The sequence below is a fragment of the Mastomys coucha genome, unplaced genomic scaffold (genome assembly GCF_008632895.1).
Source record: "Mastomys coucha isolate ucsf_1 unplaced genomic scaffold, UCSF_Mcou_1 pScaffold18, whole genome shotgun sequence".
Classification (NCBI taxonomy): Eukaryota; Metazoa; Chordata; class Mammalia; order Rodentia; family Muridae; genus Mastomys; species Mastomys coucha.
In genome coordinates, this window is record NW_022196900.1 from 59,802,785 (window position 1) to 59,815,789 (window position 13,005).

The following is a 13,005-nucleotide window of genomic DNA, read 5'->3' on the forward strand; positions in this document are numbered from 1 at the left end:
TCTCTCTCTCTCTCTCTCTCTCTCTCTCTCTCTCTCTCTCTTTCTCCCTCTCCCTCCCTCTCCCTCTCTCTGTACCATGGTTGCTGTATCACTGTGTAGATTTCAGCTACTGCTCCAACGCCATGCCTGCCTATCTGCTTCCAAATTTGATGCCCTGATAGACATCAAAAACAAAATTAGGTAAATGTAAGAAGGAGAATAATAATAAAACCATCAATGTTTAAGGAAAAATGTCAATAAGTCAAAGTCAAAGTAATACTAAATGTCGGTGACGGGGACAGAGGAAATACAATGGGCAAAAAGAAAAAAAGAGAGAGAAAATACTCAGTAATGGAAAAATAAGCAGGATTAGATAAATATATGAAGGAAGAAACAAAAAACATTAAAAATATAAACCATACAACAAATTAAACTACTTAAAAATGTTTAAGTAAAACAGGGGATCACACTAAATAGAACAGAACAAGGCTGAGGGGAGGGGGACAGCCGATTCATGACTGGATTAATTACTGGGTCCTAAAACACTGGAGTCTGCTAGTTCTGAGCAAAGGGCTGGTCAGCTGACCTTGTGAGCTGTGCGTCCATAAAGTTGTCTCCACAGAAGCCATTTTCCTCCTTTGAGTATCAGGTACCTCAGTCCAGTTTGCATTCTTTGGGCTAGATAAGGGTCGTTCTTTCAGCTTTCCAAGACTCCTCAGATCTTTCTTATGCTCTGGGTGATACTGCACCCAAGGGGGCCTCTCTCTCCCTGGTATGTTAGAAGTGCAGGAAGTAATGACAACACCCAGATGTGAACAAAGGGCCTGCCTTTGTTCCTTCAAGGTTCCCTGAGGATTGATCACTCTGCTGGGAAAAGCCGCTGGGAACTTCAGAATCCTCAGGCTCTGCTGCAGTGGATGATAACTATGTGGCTCCAGAATTTGACCTGCTTCTGACTCAGGCTCAAAGCCATCAAACTCTGGGCATTCTTAGTTGATATCTGTATTCCTGTACTCCAACGATAGGGCCATCTCTCTTCCTTCTACAGTCCCAAGCTGGAGTGAGCCTCCTGGTGTATTCACCTTCCAAGCCTTTACTCTCCACAACTTCTTCCCCTCTGTGCCTTCCCTCACCCAGGGACTGTGACAGGCCACGAAGAGTCTTTCTAACCTGTGGCTGGTCCCTAATCTCAGGCCATCAGGGTAGCTCAGTTGTTGACAGTAAAAGGACCCAGCGGCTGCATTACAAAAGTGGAATCTCTTTTCCACCTACCCAGAGGAATCACTGTCTCATCAACATATGCAACTAGATTTGAGGTTTGTGGGAACTGAAGGCTTGTTTTGAAGGTAGGCCTGCCAGTCTTCCCTAGGACTTCTGAGTCCCCTCCCCCACCAGGGATCCATGCCAATGCTGCTGCACTTCGTTCTGCTTGTCTCTCGGTGTCATGGTATGTCTCTCTCTATTCCCCCCTGATCTTTCCCAGTACCCTTCACTTCCTTCAGGAATTTCTGAAGCTTTTATCTCTGTTTCAATCATTGGGATAAAAGTCTGTAGTTTTGTTTTGTTTTTTGTTTTTTCTTCTGAACACCTTTTTCTCTTTCCTTCAGAGGAGGGAATCTTTACCCTCTAACCAGGAGGAGAGCAGCATTATCTGTTCCTGCCCCACCCCTACACCCTACTGGGCAATCCTTCCCTGTGTCCCTGGCCCTCCTCCTTTGCTTCTGTCCCAGGTATGTGTGATGGGCCCTCTACCTGCCTCCTGGTTTGAGCTGTCATTTTTACAGTGAACCCCCCACCCCCAAGAGCCCACAGCACACAGGAGGGGAGTCTTTTATGACCTCATGCCTAAAAGTGTAGCTGTCCTATGCTCCAGTGACCACAATTTGGACAGACCTGTTTGTAAACAGTTCTCCTTAGGAACTAAAACCCAACATTACCCTGCACTTCCCAGTGCTGCTCTTGCTTGGCAGATGCTCTCAGATTTCCAGTTCTTCACATGTGATCCATCCTTTCTTTCCAGGGATTTAAAAAAACAAAAAACAAAAAAACAAAAAAACAAAAAACTCCTCATTCTCTGTGATCATTAACTTCTTACCAGCATTCCTTGGTATGTCTTATCTTTTTCTCTCTTACCATATGTTTAATAAGCCATTGAAATACCAAACTGGAACCGTTCTGGTTCTAGGGAATTCTCTTCATGTGGCTTGTTTTATGCTGTCTCTCCCTTCTCTTCTCTCTGTGGTCTCCTCTATATTATCTATATTTGGATGCTGGCCCTTGAAGTGGAAGTTTCTGGTTTCTTTGGAGAGACTCAGTTGTATCCTGTGTTGTTTTTCTGGAGCCTGTCTTATGAGAGGATGTTTTTGCTGAAGCAGACACCTGGGAGGATGTTTTGCTGAGAACAGATACATGGTGTTTTCTGGAAGCCCCTGGGAGTGTTTTGCTGAAGCAGTCGCTCGAGAGGACTTGTGATGTTTGGAGAGGGTGTAAATAAGCCAACAGACAGTGGACAGCGCCGTGACATTGGTGCACCTTGCCACTCTTTGCTGGTCCTCATTGGCCTTTACTGACTCTCATTCTCACTGACTTTGCTGGTCCTCATTGGCCTTTACTGACTCATTCTCACTGAGCAAGGTGATATTGCTCCACCTTGCTTCTTCCCTGATCATTTCTTCCCTGATCATTTGCTGTGACCTCATAGAGAGAAATTCACCAAAGAACTTCGGATATTTTGGTGGCTTCTTGCCGCTTCTGGGGACTCAAGCCCATTGGCAATGCCTACTGGTTCCTTCTGGATCGAACTGCTGTTGCCGATTGGTGAATGGTATTCGCAAGTAGATGGAGCTGCCTACTCCTGCTGATTCATGTGACCCAAACTGCTGATATCCTGACAACAAGGACCGAAATCAAGAAAAAAAAAAAAAGAAACTATTTCTAAACAAGTCTACATCCCCCTTTTGTCCTATTAACATTTCCTTTTCACTACATCTGGTGGGTGGTGGGCTAGAAGGAAGGTGTTTAAGAGCCCTTATTAAAGTAGGTTTTGAAAAAATCTAAGCCTATAAGTCCTACTGTCTAATCCTCTGATTTTAACAACATATTTTTTTTCTCTATTACTCGTGTCTTTGTTAGTATAGTAATGATTGTATATTCTCAGAGGCTTCTTAGGAAAATGTATGTATGTTTTTCTTATTACTTAATTGTTTAGATTGTTGGTTTCTCTGAGATCAAGTGTCTGATGATCTTTAATTGTCCATTCATGTAATGGAAATACAGTGACCAACTTTATTAAAAAGAATGGAAGGTCTGCATCAAGCTGGACCCTGTTGATGGCTTTGTTTTATTATTTTGTTTGCTGTCCTGGAACTCACACTGTAGACCAGTTTGGCCTCACACTCAGAAATCCACCTGCCTCTGCCTCCCAAGTGCTAGGATTAAAGGCATGCACCACCACTGCCTGCCTTGATGGCTTTGTTATAGTGATAACCTATCTGGCCATGAGAAATAGTCTAGGGTTATGGCACAGTGGATGGATTCTAGGAGCCAGACAAGGGGAGGTCAGGAGTCTTACTGTTTAAGGTGACTCTACTTATTCCCTGGTTTGAGTCTTTCACACTCCTGTGCTCTTTAGGCCCTAGTCTCCCTGACGCAGGCATCCTCCTTTCTTTCTGAGGAGGAGATCCATGTGGTTCTCTGGGTGAGGATGGTTAAGTGCAGGTCCCTGCTCTGCCTCCTGTCTCTCCTCTGAGAGTTACCCGACACACCCTTGGTTTCTGAGTTTCTTCTCAAGTTCTGGAGTGCAGCTCCACTCTCTAGCTATTGACCTTCTCTTCTCTCTGCATTTAGGTTTCAGACTTCCAGGACCTACCCTGTCCTAGTTGCCCTTTGACCTCTGCTTTCCATCTTGATTTTTTTTATTGACTTCCTCAATATTTTTGCGCTATACTTTTATCCATTTGCTGGGATTTTATTGAGGTTTTGGAAGAAAGCACAGAGCAACACCTATTCAGGCTCCAAGTCACCAGAATTCTTTCCTCTTTTCTCCTCGCAGGAAGAGAAGACGGCCTGGTGGTAGCTGAAAAGCCACAGGAGAAAATCAGGTACGGTTTTCTTCATAGATATCTGTGCCAGTTCTCAGCCCAAACCAATACTAAATGATACCACTCTTACGATTTATAATGAAAACTTTTTAAAAGATTTATGTTTATTTTATTTATGTGGATGTGGATGTCTTTAGAGGACAAAAGAGAGCACTAGGTCCTCTGAAGCTGTGGTTTCAGGGGACTGAGTCACCTAAGGTGGCTGCTGGGAAGTGAGTTCTTAGTCTTTGGCAGGCCAGCAAGTGCTCTTAACTGCCAAGCCTGCTCCCCAGCCCCACATTTTACACGTTTTAATTTAGAAAGGGAATTATTTGTTTTTCTTATAATAAATGTTTTTAGGAAGAACGTGGGAAATTATTGAGCTCTTTCTATTAAATCTAACTTCAATGTATCTATAATGAACTGGTCTATTTTTATTTCTATCTTTTAATGGAAAAATGTGCTGTTGATAAAGTAAGCATAAACCATTATCGATCATAGAAGTCCATGCATTTTAGGAGAACATAAGCGTAACTGTACCTAAGAAAACTGAAGCAGGACCAGAGCCACTGCACCTTTTCTGTCTGTCTGTCTGTATGTATGTCTGCCTCTCTCTCTTTTTATAGATGTTATATTTTGATTCTTAATTATGTGTACATGGGCAATGAGGAATACATGAGCATAGTGCCCAGAGAGACCAGAAGAGGGTGTCAAATCCCTGCCCCGAATGGGAAATTCTAAGTGATTATGGGCTTTGCAGTGATTTCTTGTTGGGAACAAAAACTGGTCCTCTGGAAGAGCAGCAAGCCCTCTTGAGCTCTGAGCCGTCTCTCCAGCCCCCAGTGTACCTTTTAAGGAATAGCCTGGCAATGTAGCACTAGGTTGGCTTTGAGGAGCTGCGCAAGTTGCAGTCTATAGAGTCTTCTAAATTGTAAATACTTGGTAAAAGTGTTCCAGCCCTTTCTTTTTTGAGCTCTAAACTTAAAGCCAATTAGCTAGTGTGGAAATCATCGAGCTTGATTTAGCCCAGGTTTCCTTGACTGGCAATTATAGAAAAGGTAAGCAAACTTCAGCTACTTAAGTAGCTTCTGTTTATGACATGGTCCCGAAAACATGCAGAAAGATCATGTACAGTCCAGAGAGAGGGGTCTGCTTGGCTGAGGCTCAGTGAAGGCATTGCTGTCTGCTTAGCACATCATGAGGCTAGAGCACCTTCCCCATCCTGCACAGAACACACTCTGTTCAGAACTGTCAGGTGCACACAGGTGGTTTTATCATCTATAAAACACAAGTATCCACAGAACAGCAAAAGTTCTTTCTGCTTATGGTTTAACTATTTACAGTATCCATCACAGAGTGCCAGCATTGAGTGGTCAGCAAGTCCAGAGGACCTGATCAGAAGATTGTCTCTGGTTTGGTTTCAGCAGTTCCTCTGAACATAGACAAGGATAAATAACCCAAAATCAGGTCTGGTTTACCAAGCTCACTCTGTGCAACCCTGAATTCTCTAGAGAATCCTTCAGGTAGGACACCATTGGGGCTAGAGACTTAGGACTTCAGTAACAATCCATGTATATGATATATATCATAATTAGATTGGTTGTGTGAGTTTCAATATTCGCTCCTGATATGCTATGTTTAATTGTCTCTTCTCTCTTTGGGTCACTTGTTCTTTACTTACTGGTGTTTGTGTGTTCAGGTGATGTGTGTGTGTGTGCACGTGCAAGTGTGAGAGAAAGAGAGAGGGGGAGGGAGAGAAAAAGAGATAGAGAGAGACAGAGAGAAAATTGGCGAGAGAGTAGGCATGCCATTCGTTTGGAGATAAGAAGACATTTTGGGAGTCACTTCTCTTCTACCATGGTGAGGCAATGTCTTAGGATGTCTCTTGTTTCTGCTGCTGAACGTGGCGTATTCAGGAAAGCTGACCTGTGAGCTTCAGGGTGATTCTTCTGTCTGCTTCTCATTTGTCTTTAAGAGGGCTGGGGTCACAGATGCATACTACTACATCAGCTTCCCCCCCCCCAGGGGTTAAACTCAGATCCACTGAGCCATTATGCTGGCCCCTACTTTTTAGTTTGAAATAAGGCATCACAATGAGGTCTTGTAGAGGTTATTCAAAGAGATATACCACTCTTAGCATTATGACATCCAATCCATTGGGTTGGAGATTTGCATTAACTTCATGTGCAGGAAAAAAAGCGTATGTAAAGACATGTATTCCAGAGGTTAAGCCTCTGAATACAAAAGGCAAGACAAAATTCAAGCAGAGTATGATCCATTGCATGAAATGTGGCAGGGACATCCTGTCAATGTTGAACTAGGGGATGGGAGGGCCAAAGTTTACCTGTAAGCCCTACTTGCCCAATGGTAGATACTGCCTGAAATGCTGGAGGCCCTTGTTTATGGAAGATAACAAACCACATGGTTTTGTTCCCCTAAACAAGCTTGTTTGACCCACAGCACCAGATGTGCTTGATCACATGTGGGCAGGGAAAAAAAGACTGTGGTCCTATGATGTTTCCTTTTTAAGCCTCTTCAAGCTGTGACTCATCGCCATTTTCTGGAACTCCAGAATGGACCCAGTCAGAGTCTATTATCCTGGCCAATATTTTAATTAAAGTTTGCTTCAAATCTAGCTCAAAAACTGTGGAACTGGCCTTCTCTCAAGAATCTCAGGTTTAACAGGGTTTCTGTTGATATTAAGCTTGTATAGTCAGCTGGAATTTTTGCAATATTGTCTAAAATACCACACACCAGTTGCATGGCAGGTTTTCCCACCCATGGAAGGACAGGTAGTTTATCTGTATCTTTAAAACTCATTCTCCGAACACATCCGAGAGCAGGCACTAGACCCCATTGTTGGGGACACACCCTTGCAATATGTGATGCCTAAACTCAGGAGCATCGTATTCTAGAATGCAGAGGTCTTTTGCAAGAAAGACAGCAAGGATAAGGACAGTATAGGAAACATCTTCCACCAGATGCCGGAGGCCACAGGGCAAATACTAATAGTGTAGCTAAGAAGGAATTGGAAGAATGCTAAGGTAGAGTGAGCTCTACTTAAATGAGTCACTTTGAGTAGAAGCTTCCTCCCCCACAGCCTTTTCCTTCTAGGCTTCCTTTAGAAGTCTGTCTTTTATTTTTTTTATTTTTTATTTTTTATTTTTTAGAACCAAGTCACCAGTCTCTGTACCTACATTCTGTACATGCAGTTTGGTGTCTTGTTGAGTTGTGACTGTGTGTTGAGTTGTGACTGTTGCATGGATACAATAGAGTAAGCACAACGGCACTGTGTCCAAGATGCCAAGGCAAGATTGAGGAGGAATAGCTTCCTTGACAGGACACGGGAATTTAGTCACTTGTCTTGTTGCTGTGACAATATACCTCACAAGATCCACTTAAGGAAAAGAAGGATTTATTCAAGTTCACAGTCTGAGGGTAGAGACATAATGGCCATGGTGGCTGCTGGTCACATGGCAGACAAGAAGAGCGAGCAATAAGTTGCTACCTGGTTCTCTTTTTCCTTCTAAAAGATATTTTGGGACACAGGACAAGAGAGATGGCTCAGCAGTTTAGCGTACATGTTGCTCTTGCCAGAGGACCTGGGTATTCCAAGCACCTACATGGTAGCTCTAAACCATGTCCAACTCCAGTTCCAGGAGATACAATGTCTTCTTCTGACTTCTGGAGACACTAGGCACACACATGGTATACAATACATGAATGCAGGCAAAACACTCATACTCATAAAGTAAAATAAATAAACTTAAAAGATATGTAATCTGAAACAGAACAATTATGACAACATACTGTAATAAAGTACTGTGGATGTGGTATCTCTGTCTTAAACTATTTTAGTACTCTTTAGTAAAAGGGCACTCTCCCTTTATTCCCAATGACGGGAATTGACAGATGCCTAGGAAAAAAAGTGAATCAAGGTGAGTTTTACAGGCACCGTGACATAGATTAACTATCCCTCTGATAATCTAAATAGCAATTGGGTGATAGATGGGCGGGAAGCACATTGAGAGTAGTTATACTAGATGAGAAGCTAAGTCTCCTTCCAGCTGATAGTGAAATGGCACAAGGTTCATCCTGATGCTTAAACTGTGAGCAATTTAAAGCTTTCTGGGATTCTCCATTCTGTGCCATAGTTAACTGCAGGTAACTAAATGACAGAGAACAAAACTGAGGCTAAGGAGGGATTCTCACCAACAACCTGAGTATATGCACATACTACAGAAGGCATGAGAGCTGGTAAGTGACTATAGATAGTGAAGACTCTGGGGAACAGGAGGAATATTTCAAAATAAACTACATTTCAATATACACACAACTAACTGAATAGGAAAAAAAAAATTCTTTGAGACAATTCACCATCCTCTCAGCTCAGTGTCCCCAGGGGTGCGCCACCAGCAAGAAAAGGCTGTCGCTGTAAGAGTATCACAATGTGACGAAATATATGACACCTGTACTGAGATCTTCAAAATACTTCTTAGATAAGATCTGAAAGACATAAAAGAGGGATAAACAGCCAGTACTTGTTGCTAGAAAGACTCCATATTACATATGGTGGTTTTCATCCCCCAGAGCCTTACAAGCTACTCACGTCTAACTCTTTCCTAGGAGTGTGAAAGGGCAAGAAGAGCAAGACAGGCAAGACAACAAACTGGGCTGACCTACCACCAGCATGTGTTGTACTAGAACGTTGCATTGAGCCTTGTTCTGACTGTATAAGAATGCACGTGTGCTCATGTTGATATGCATGTGTGTGTGTGCGTGTGTGCACATTCACGTGGAGACCAAGGGAAGACACTGGATGGATTGCTCTATCATTTTCTGTCTTATCACCTGGAGACAAGGTCTCTCACTGAACCTGGGGCTCGCCACTTTTTGACTGGGCTGGCTAGCCAGGAAGCCCTGGCCATTTTACTGTCTTAGCCCTGCAAACATGTTGGGACTGCATGTGCAAAACATCCATGCCCAAGTTTTTACACTGATGCTAGGAACTGAACTTGGGTCCTCGCGCTTGTGTGGCAAATGTTCTTACACACTCAGAGGCATCTCTCCAATCCTGGTTTAATCTTTGTAGTTCCTGTTCCTAGTCCTGAAATAAATGCCCTAGACAGACAGCCTGAGCTCTCAACACTGCTCTCACTTAGAGCTGGGTCTCCACGTGTTAGGGAAAGGCATGAGAGGAGCTGAGCGGGCAAACCCTCGGGTATCGCCTCACCCCTGGCAGCCATCATAAACAACTGTTTGACTCTACCCAGACATCGATGAATAAAAGTATGAGATGAAAGGAAGATGGGGGTGATCTCTAGCTACAGAAATTTCCACTGAAACAGAAGTGAAATATTATAGGATACTCAAGGTTTACAGGAACTCCCACAAGATGGAGGCTCTGAAGAGAGCATCAAGACACTGCAAAAAGGAGGAGCTGGGCGTGGCCAGCTGATGAAGAGCCTCGAGTTTTGTTCGACAGTGTTGAGACTTCATGCTCTAGAACTAGATGACAAATGTCACTCTCAACAGAGGCGTCACCCTTCCTGGCCTAAAGAGTAGAAGGTAAGAAAACAGTTTGAAATCTTTGAGACGTGACAAGACACAGTAGGAAGCCAGCTGAGAAGACTCATGACTGTGATGATGATGACGATGATTATGATGATGATGATTATGATGATGATGATGACAACAACAATGATGACGAAGAGACGACGATGTGCTAAACTTGGCTCTTTTCAAGTGTGATCTCACTGAATACCTTTGATGACCTCTTGAGAAAAGTCCCCTCTCTTTTAGCAACCGAGCTTGTTTAAGTATGGAAAGGTGACATAACTCACCCAGTCCCACAGTCAATAACTAATTGTGCTAGAGGGTTCGCCCCACTAATCCCAGACCCTGCAGTCTTATCCATGATGCTAAGCATTAATTGGTGGTGCAGGAGAAGTTTGCAACCAGACAAAGTCCAAGCTGGGTGTTACTTCCGTAAAACATCATCACTGTTCACTTTGCCTTGCAGACAGTGAGCCTGCCTTCTCCAGTCAGTGGTTCCCTTTAAGTTGGTGTCTGCTCTTGCAGGCAGTGAGCCCGCCTTTTCCAGTCACTGGCTCCCTTTAAGTTGGTGTCAGCTCTTCCTCTTCCAAACACTGTTTTGGAGATTGGTTTCCTTAATGGCTTCATCTGTCAATCTCTTTACCCTTCTGAATTTCACTTTCAGATCCTTAGTCGTTTTGGTTCCTCGTCATAGTGTCACCTAAAGCCACATCTAAAATTACATTCATATTTTACTTCTGTCCCACACAATGTTTTCTATTAATAGAAAGCTAGTCTTCTAGGCATCAGGAAAGTATTTGACCCCAGCATTCCTTCACAGTTCACACACCAGGCAACCAATCAGCTCTTCCTTCAGTGTTATCTTGCTTTGGTCTGTACCTATCCCTAACCACAGCCCTGAATATGGCTGAGGCTGTTTCTGAGCCTGGGCTGCCCTGTTCATTTCTGCAGACACTGCAACCCAAATGACTCCCCGATGACTTTCAGACAAAAGTTTTATTATCTTCCTCCAAACGATTCAAATGTTCCCACTCACCTTACCTGTAAGGTAGCCCACACCTTCATTACTATTTCTTAACTGACCTTACATTTAGTCTTATACAAGCCCCCATATGTGAGACCCCTGAGGAAAACCTTGTTCAAGTCCCGCTGCTTCTTTACCTTTCAACTTGGGAACCACTGATGGCTCTTCATTCTGCTAAGCCAAGGTTGTCAACCAATTTCAACTACTCTCTGCCTACATGCAAGGATCCTGTACAACCAAGCTTCACCTATTTGAACACCCTCCAGCTGCTCTCGATCAGAACTCTCCACTGAACTCAACTACCCCAACCCTATGTTCCCTTACTCGGAGATCCTCTGTGTGCACATGCATACACACCATACCCCGCCCCCACCAAATATGGCTGAGGCTGTTCCTGGGCCTGGGCTGCCCCCCTCCTTTCTGCAGGCACTGCACCCCAAGTGACTCCCTGATGACTTTCAAACAAAAGTTTTATTACCCTCCTCCAAATTCTTTTGTTTATTGCCACTTCTAAAGAAGTATGGTCAATGTATCAAATTATCCAAGTGTTGAACCATGCAGCACCTTATTATGGAAGCAGAAAAAGCTGTTCCCTTCATTCGCCCAGGGATATGTCTTATTTCAACAGAAAAATCATCTCTGGTGTCCAGTTTAAATGTACAAATTTATATTTCCTCCTTTTTTTTTTTCAGTCAGAGACAGTATTCAGTTTGTTCTTGGTATTAGTGGGAACTACAAACATATTTTTATGCCATTTATCTCCTTATTAGCTTCACACACTATCTGAATGATAGTAAATACAGTGACTGCCCTTTTATTTTAATGGACTGTTTGCTTTATAGAATTGGAAGTGCAAATATTTAAGATATTCTTCTCTGTGCATTCAAGCTAACCATAGTTACACCTTTTAGGGTAATATTTTTAGTTATTCTGCAAGAAAGAAAAAAATCCCCAGAGGGCTAACAGTTTGAAACTGAACAGGACACCCCTGGGAAGGGAGAGGGTCATGGGTCATCCTCAAACAGACAAAAGACAATGGAGACCATTGTGCCTAAGGATAGTATATTTTTTTTCCATGAGATGGTGCGTTGACAGCTTCCTTCCTCTTGGGTCATTGTTGTCTGCTAAGTGAACTGTGATTGCAAATTGATCCCAAGATTTTCATGCAGCAGATATAGGGCAGCCTTTCATTTTCCTTACCCCTGCTGCAAATTGTGGAAACATTTTGGGGGCAAATTCATGCAAATTTACATTCCCTTTGCATTTCGTTTGATAGTGTGAAGCTTGGCCAGTGCACTGGAAGCAGTAATAGTGATGGTTAGTTGGTTTTCACCCATTTCAGAGTTGTACTTACGTGTGGTTGAGAAAGTAATAACACATTTGAAAACTGTTAGTCTTAAAATTAGGTGTCACAAACTACAGCAGGTGAAGGCACTGGTCCATTTAAAGATTGCCCCATTAATTTCAGAATTGAGTCAAATATTTACCTTAAGGAACTTATGGCTGGCCCATTAAAAAAACAGTACCAATATATTTGTTTTAACTGAAAATGTGTTTCTTTGTCCAAAGAACGGAGAAGATAAATTGGAAAACAGACATAAGACTATTACACCTGACACTTAAACATTTACTCACTCCAGTTAGCTGGTGGTTTCACATGGCCAAACATTATCTCTGAGAAATATTTTATTTACAGAGCTGGTAATTAGCTGTGTTCAACAAGTTCATAGCAAAAATCTGTAGAGATGCAGTTATTTAGAGTGTTCCACAGCTGCCATTATGGCTTTACGTACATAGCCTTCACTCCCCTGTTAAGGCCCTAGTGACACCAACAGAGGACGAGCGTGGAAGACAGAAGAGAAGGATGAGTCGCTCCATGTCCACAGTGGCTAGACGCTGTGTAAAAACTAATCCACATTCTCATGCTTCTATTCTCTCTATGAAGAGGAAATAAAAACAATCATAATACATCTGACATGATGTTTAAGAAAACTTTACTATAGAATAAAAACCATCAATATAATGCTTCCCTTAAAGTTCCTTTTATATATTGTCATGAAAGGCAGATGACTTAAAAGCTATGTCTCAGAGTTTCTTTTTATGGTATAGATAAATGTGCACATAGGCGGACATCTACTCTTGTTATTTAAAAATGAGTTAGATGGCTTGCCTTTTCTTGTTATACTTGTCAGTGGTGAAATCAATGTGTTTAATCAATGTGTTCATTTATTAAGTGTATGAGTCTTAGAAATGTATGTCTAAAGCCCGGCACTGGGGCACTTGGCTGTAATCCCAGCACACAGGAGGTTGAAGCAGGAGAATTGTGAGTTTCAGGCCAGCCTGGGATACACAGGGATCAAGACCTGC

General features: G+C 42.7%; 1 protein-coding gene across 3 annotated transcripts in view; it reads left to right on the forward strand.

Moving 5' to 3' along the window:
- Nucleotides 1-13,005, forward strand: part of Ube2u (ubiquitin conjugating enzyme E2 U) — a 66,746-nt gene that overhangs the window by 26,294 nt on the left and 27,447 nt on the right. For all 3 annotated transcript variants that reach the window (XM_031377943.1, XM_031377944.1, XM_031377945.1), the window contains one exon: nucleotides 4,031-4,079. In XM_031377943.1, the coding sequence (XP_031233803.1) occupies nucleotides 4,031-4,079 (49 nt within the window). The remainder of the gene's footprint in view (nucleotides 1-4,030; nucleotides 4,080-13,005) is intronic.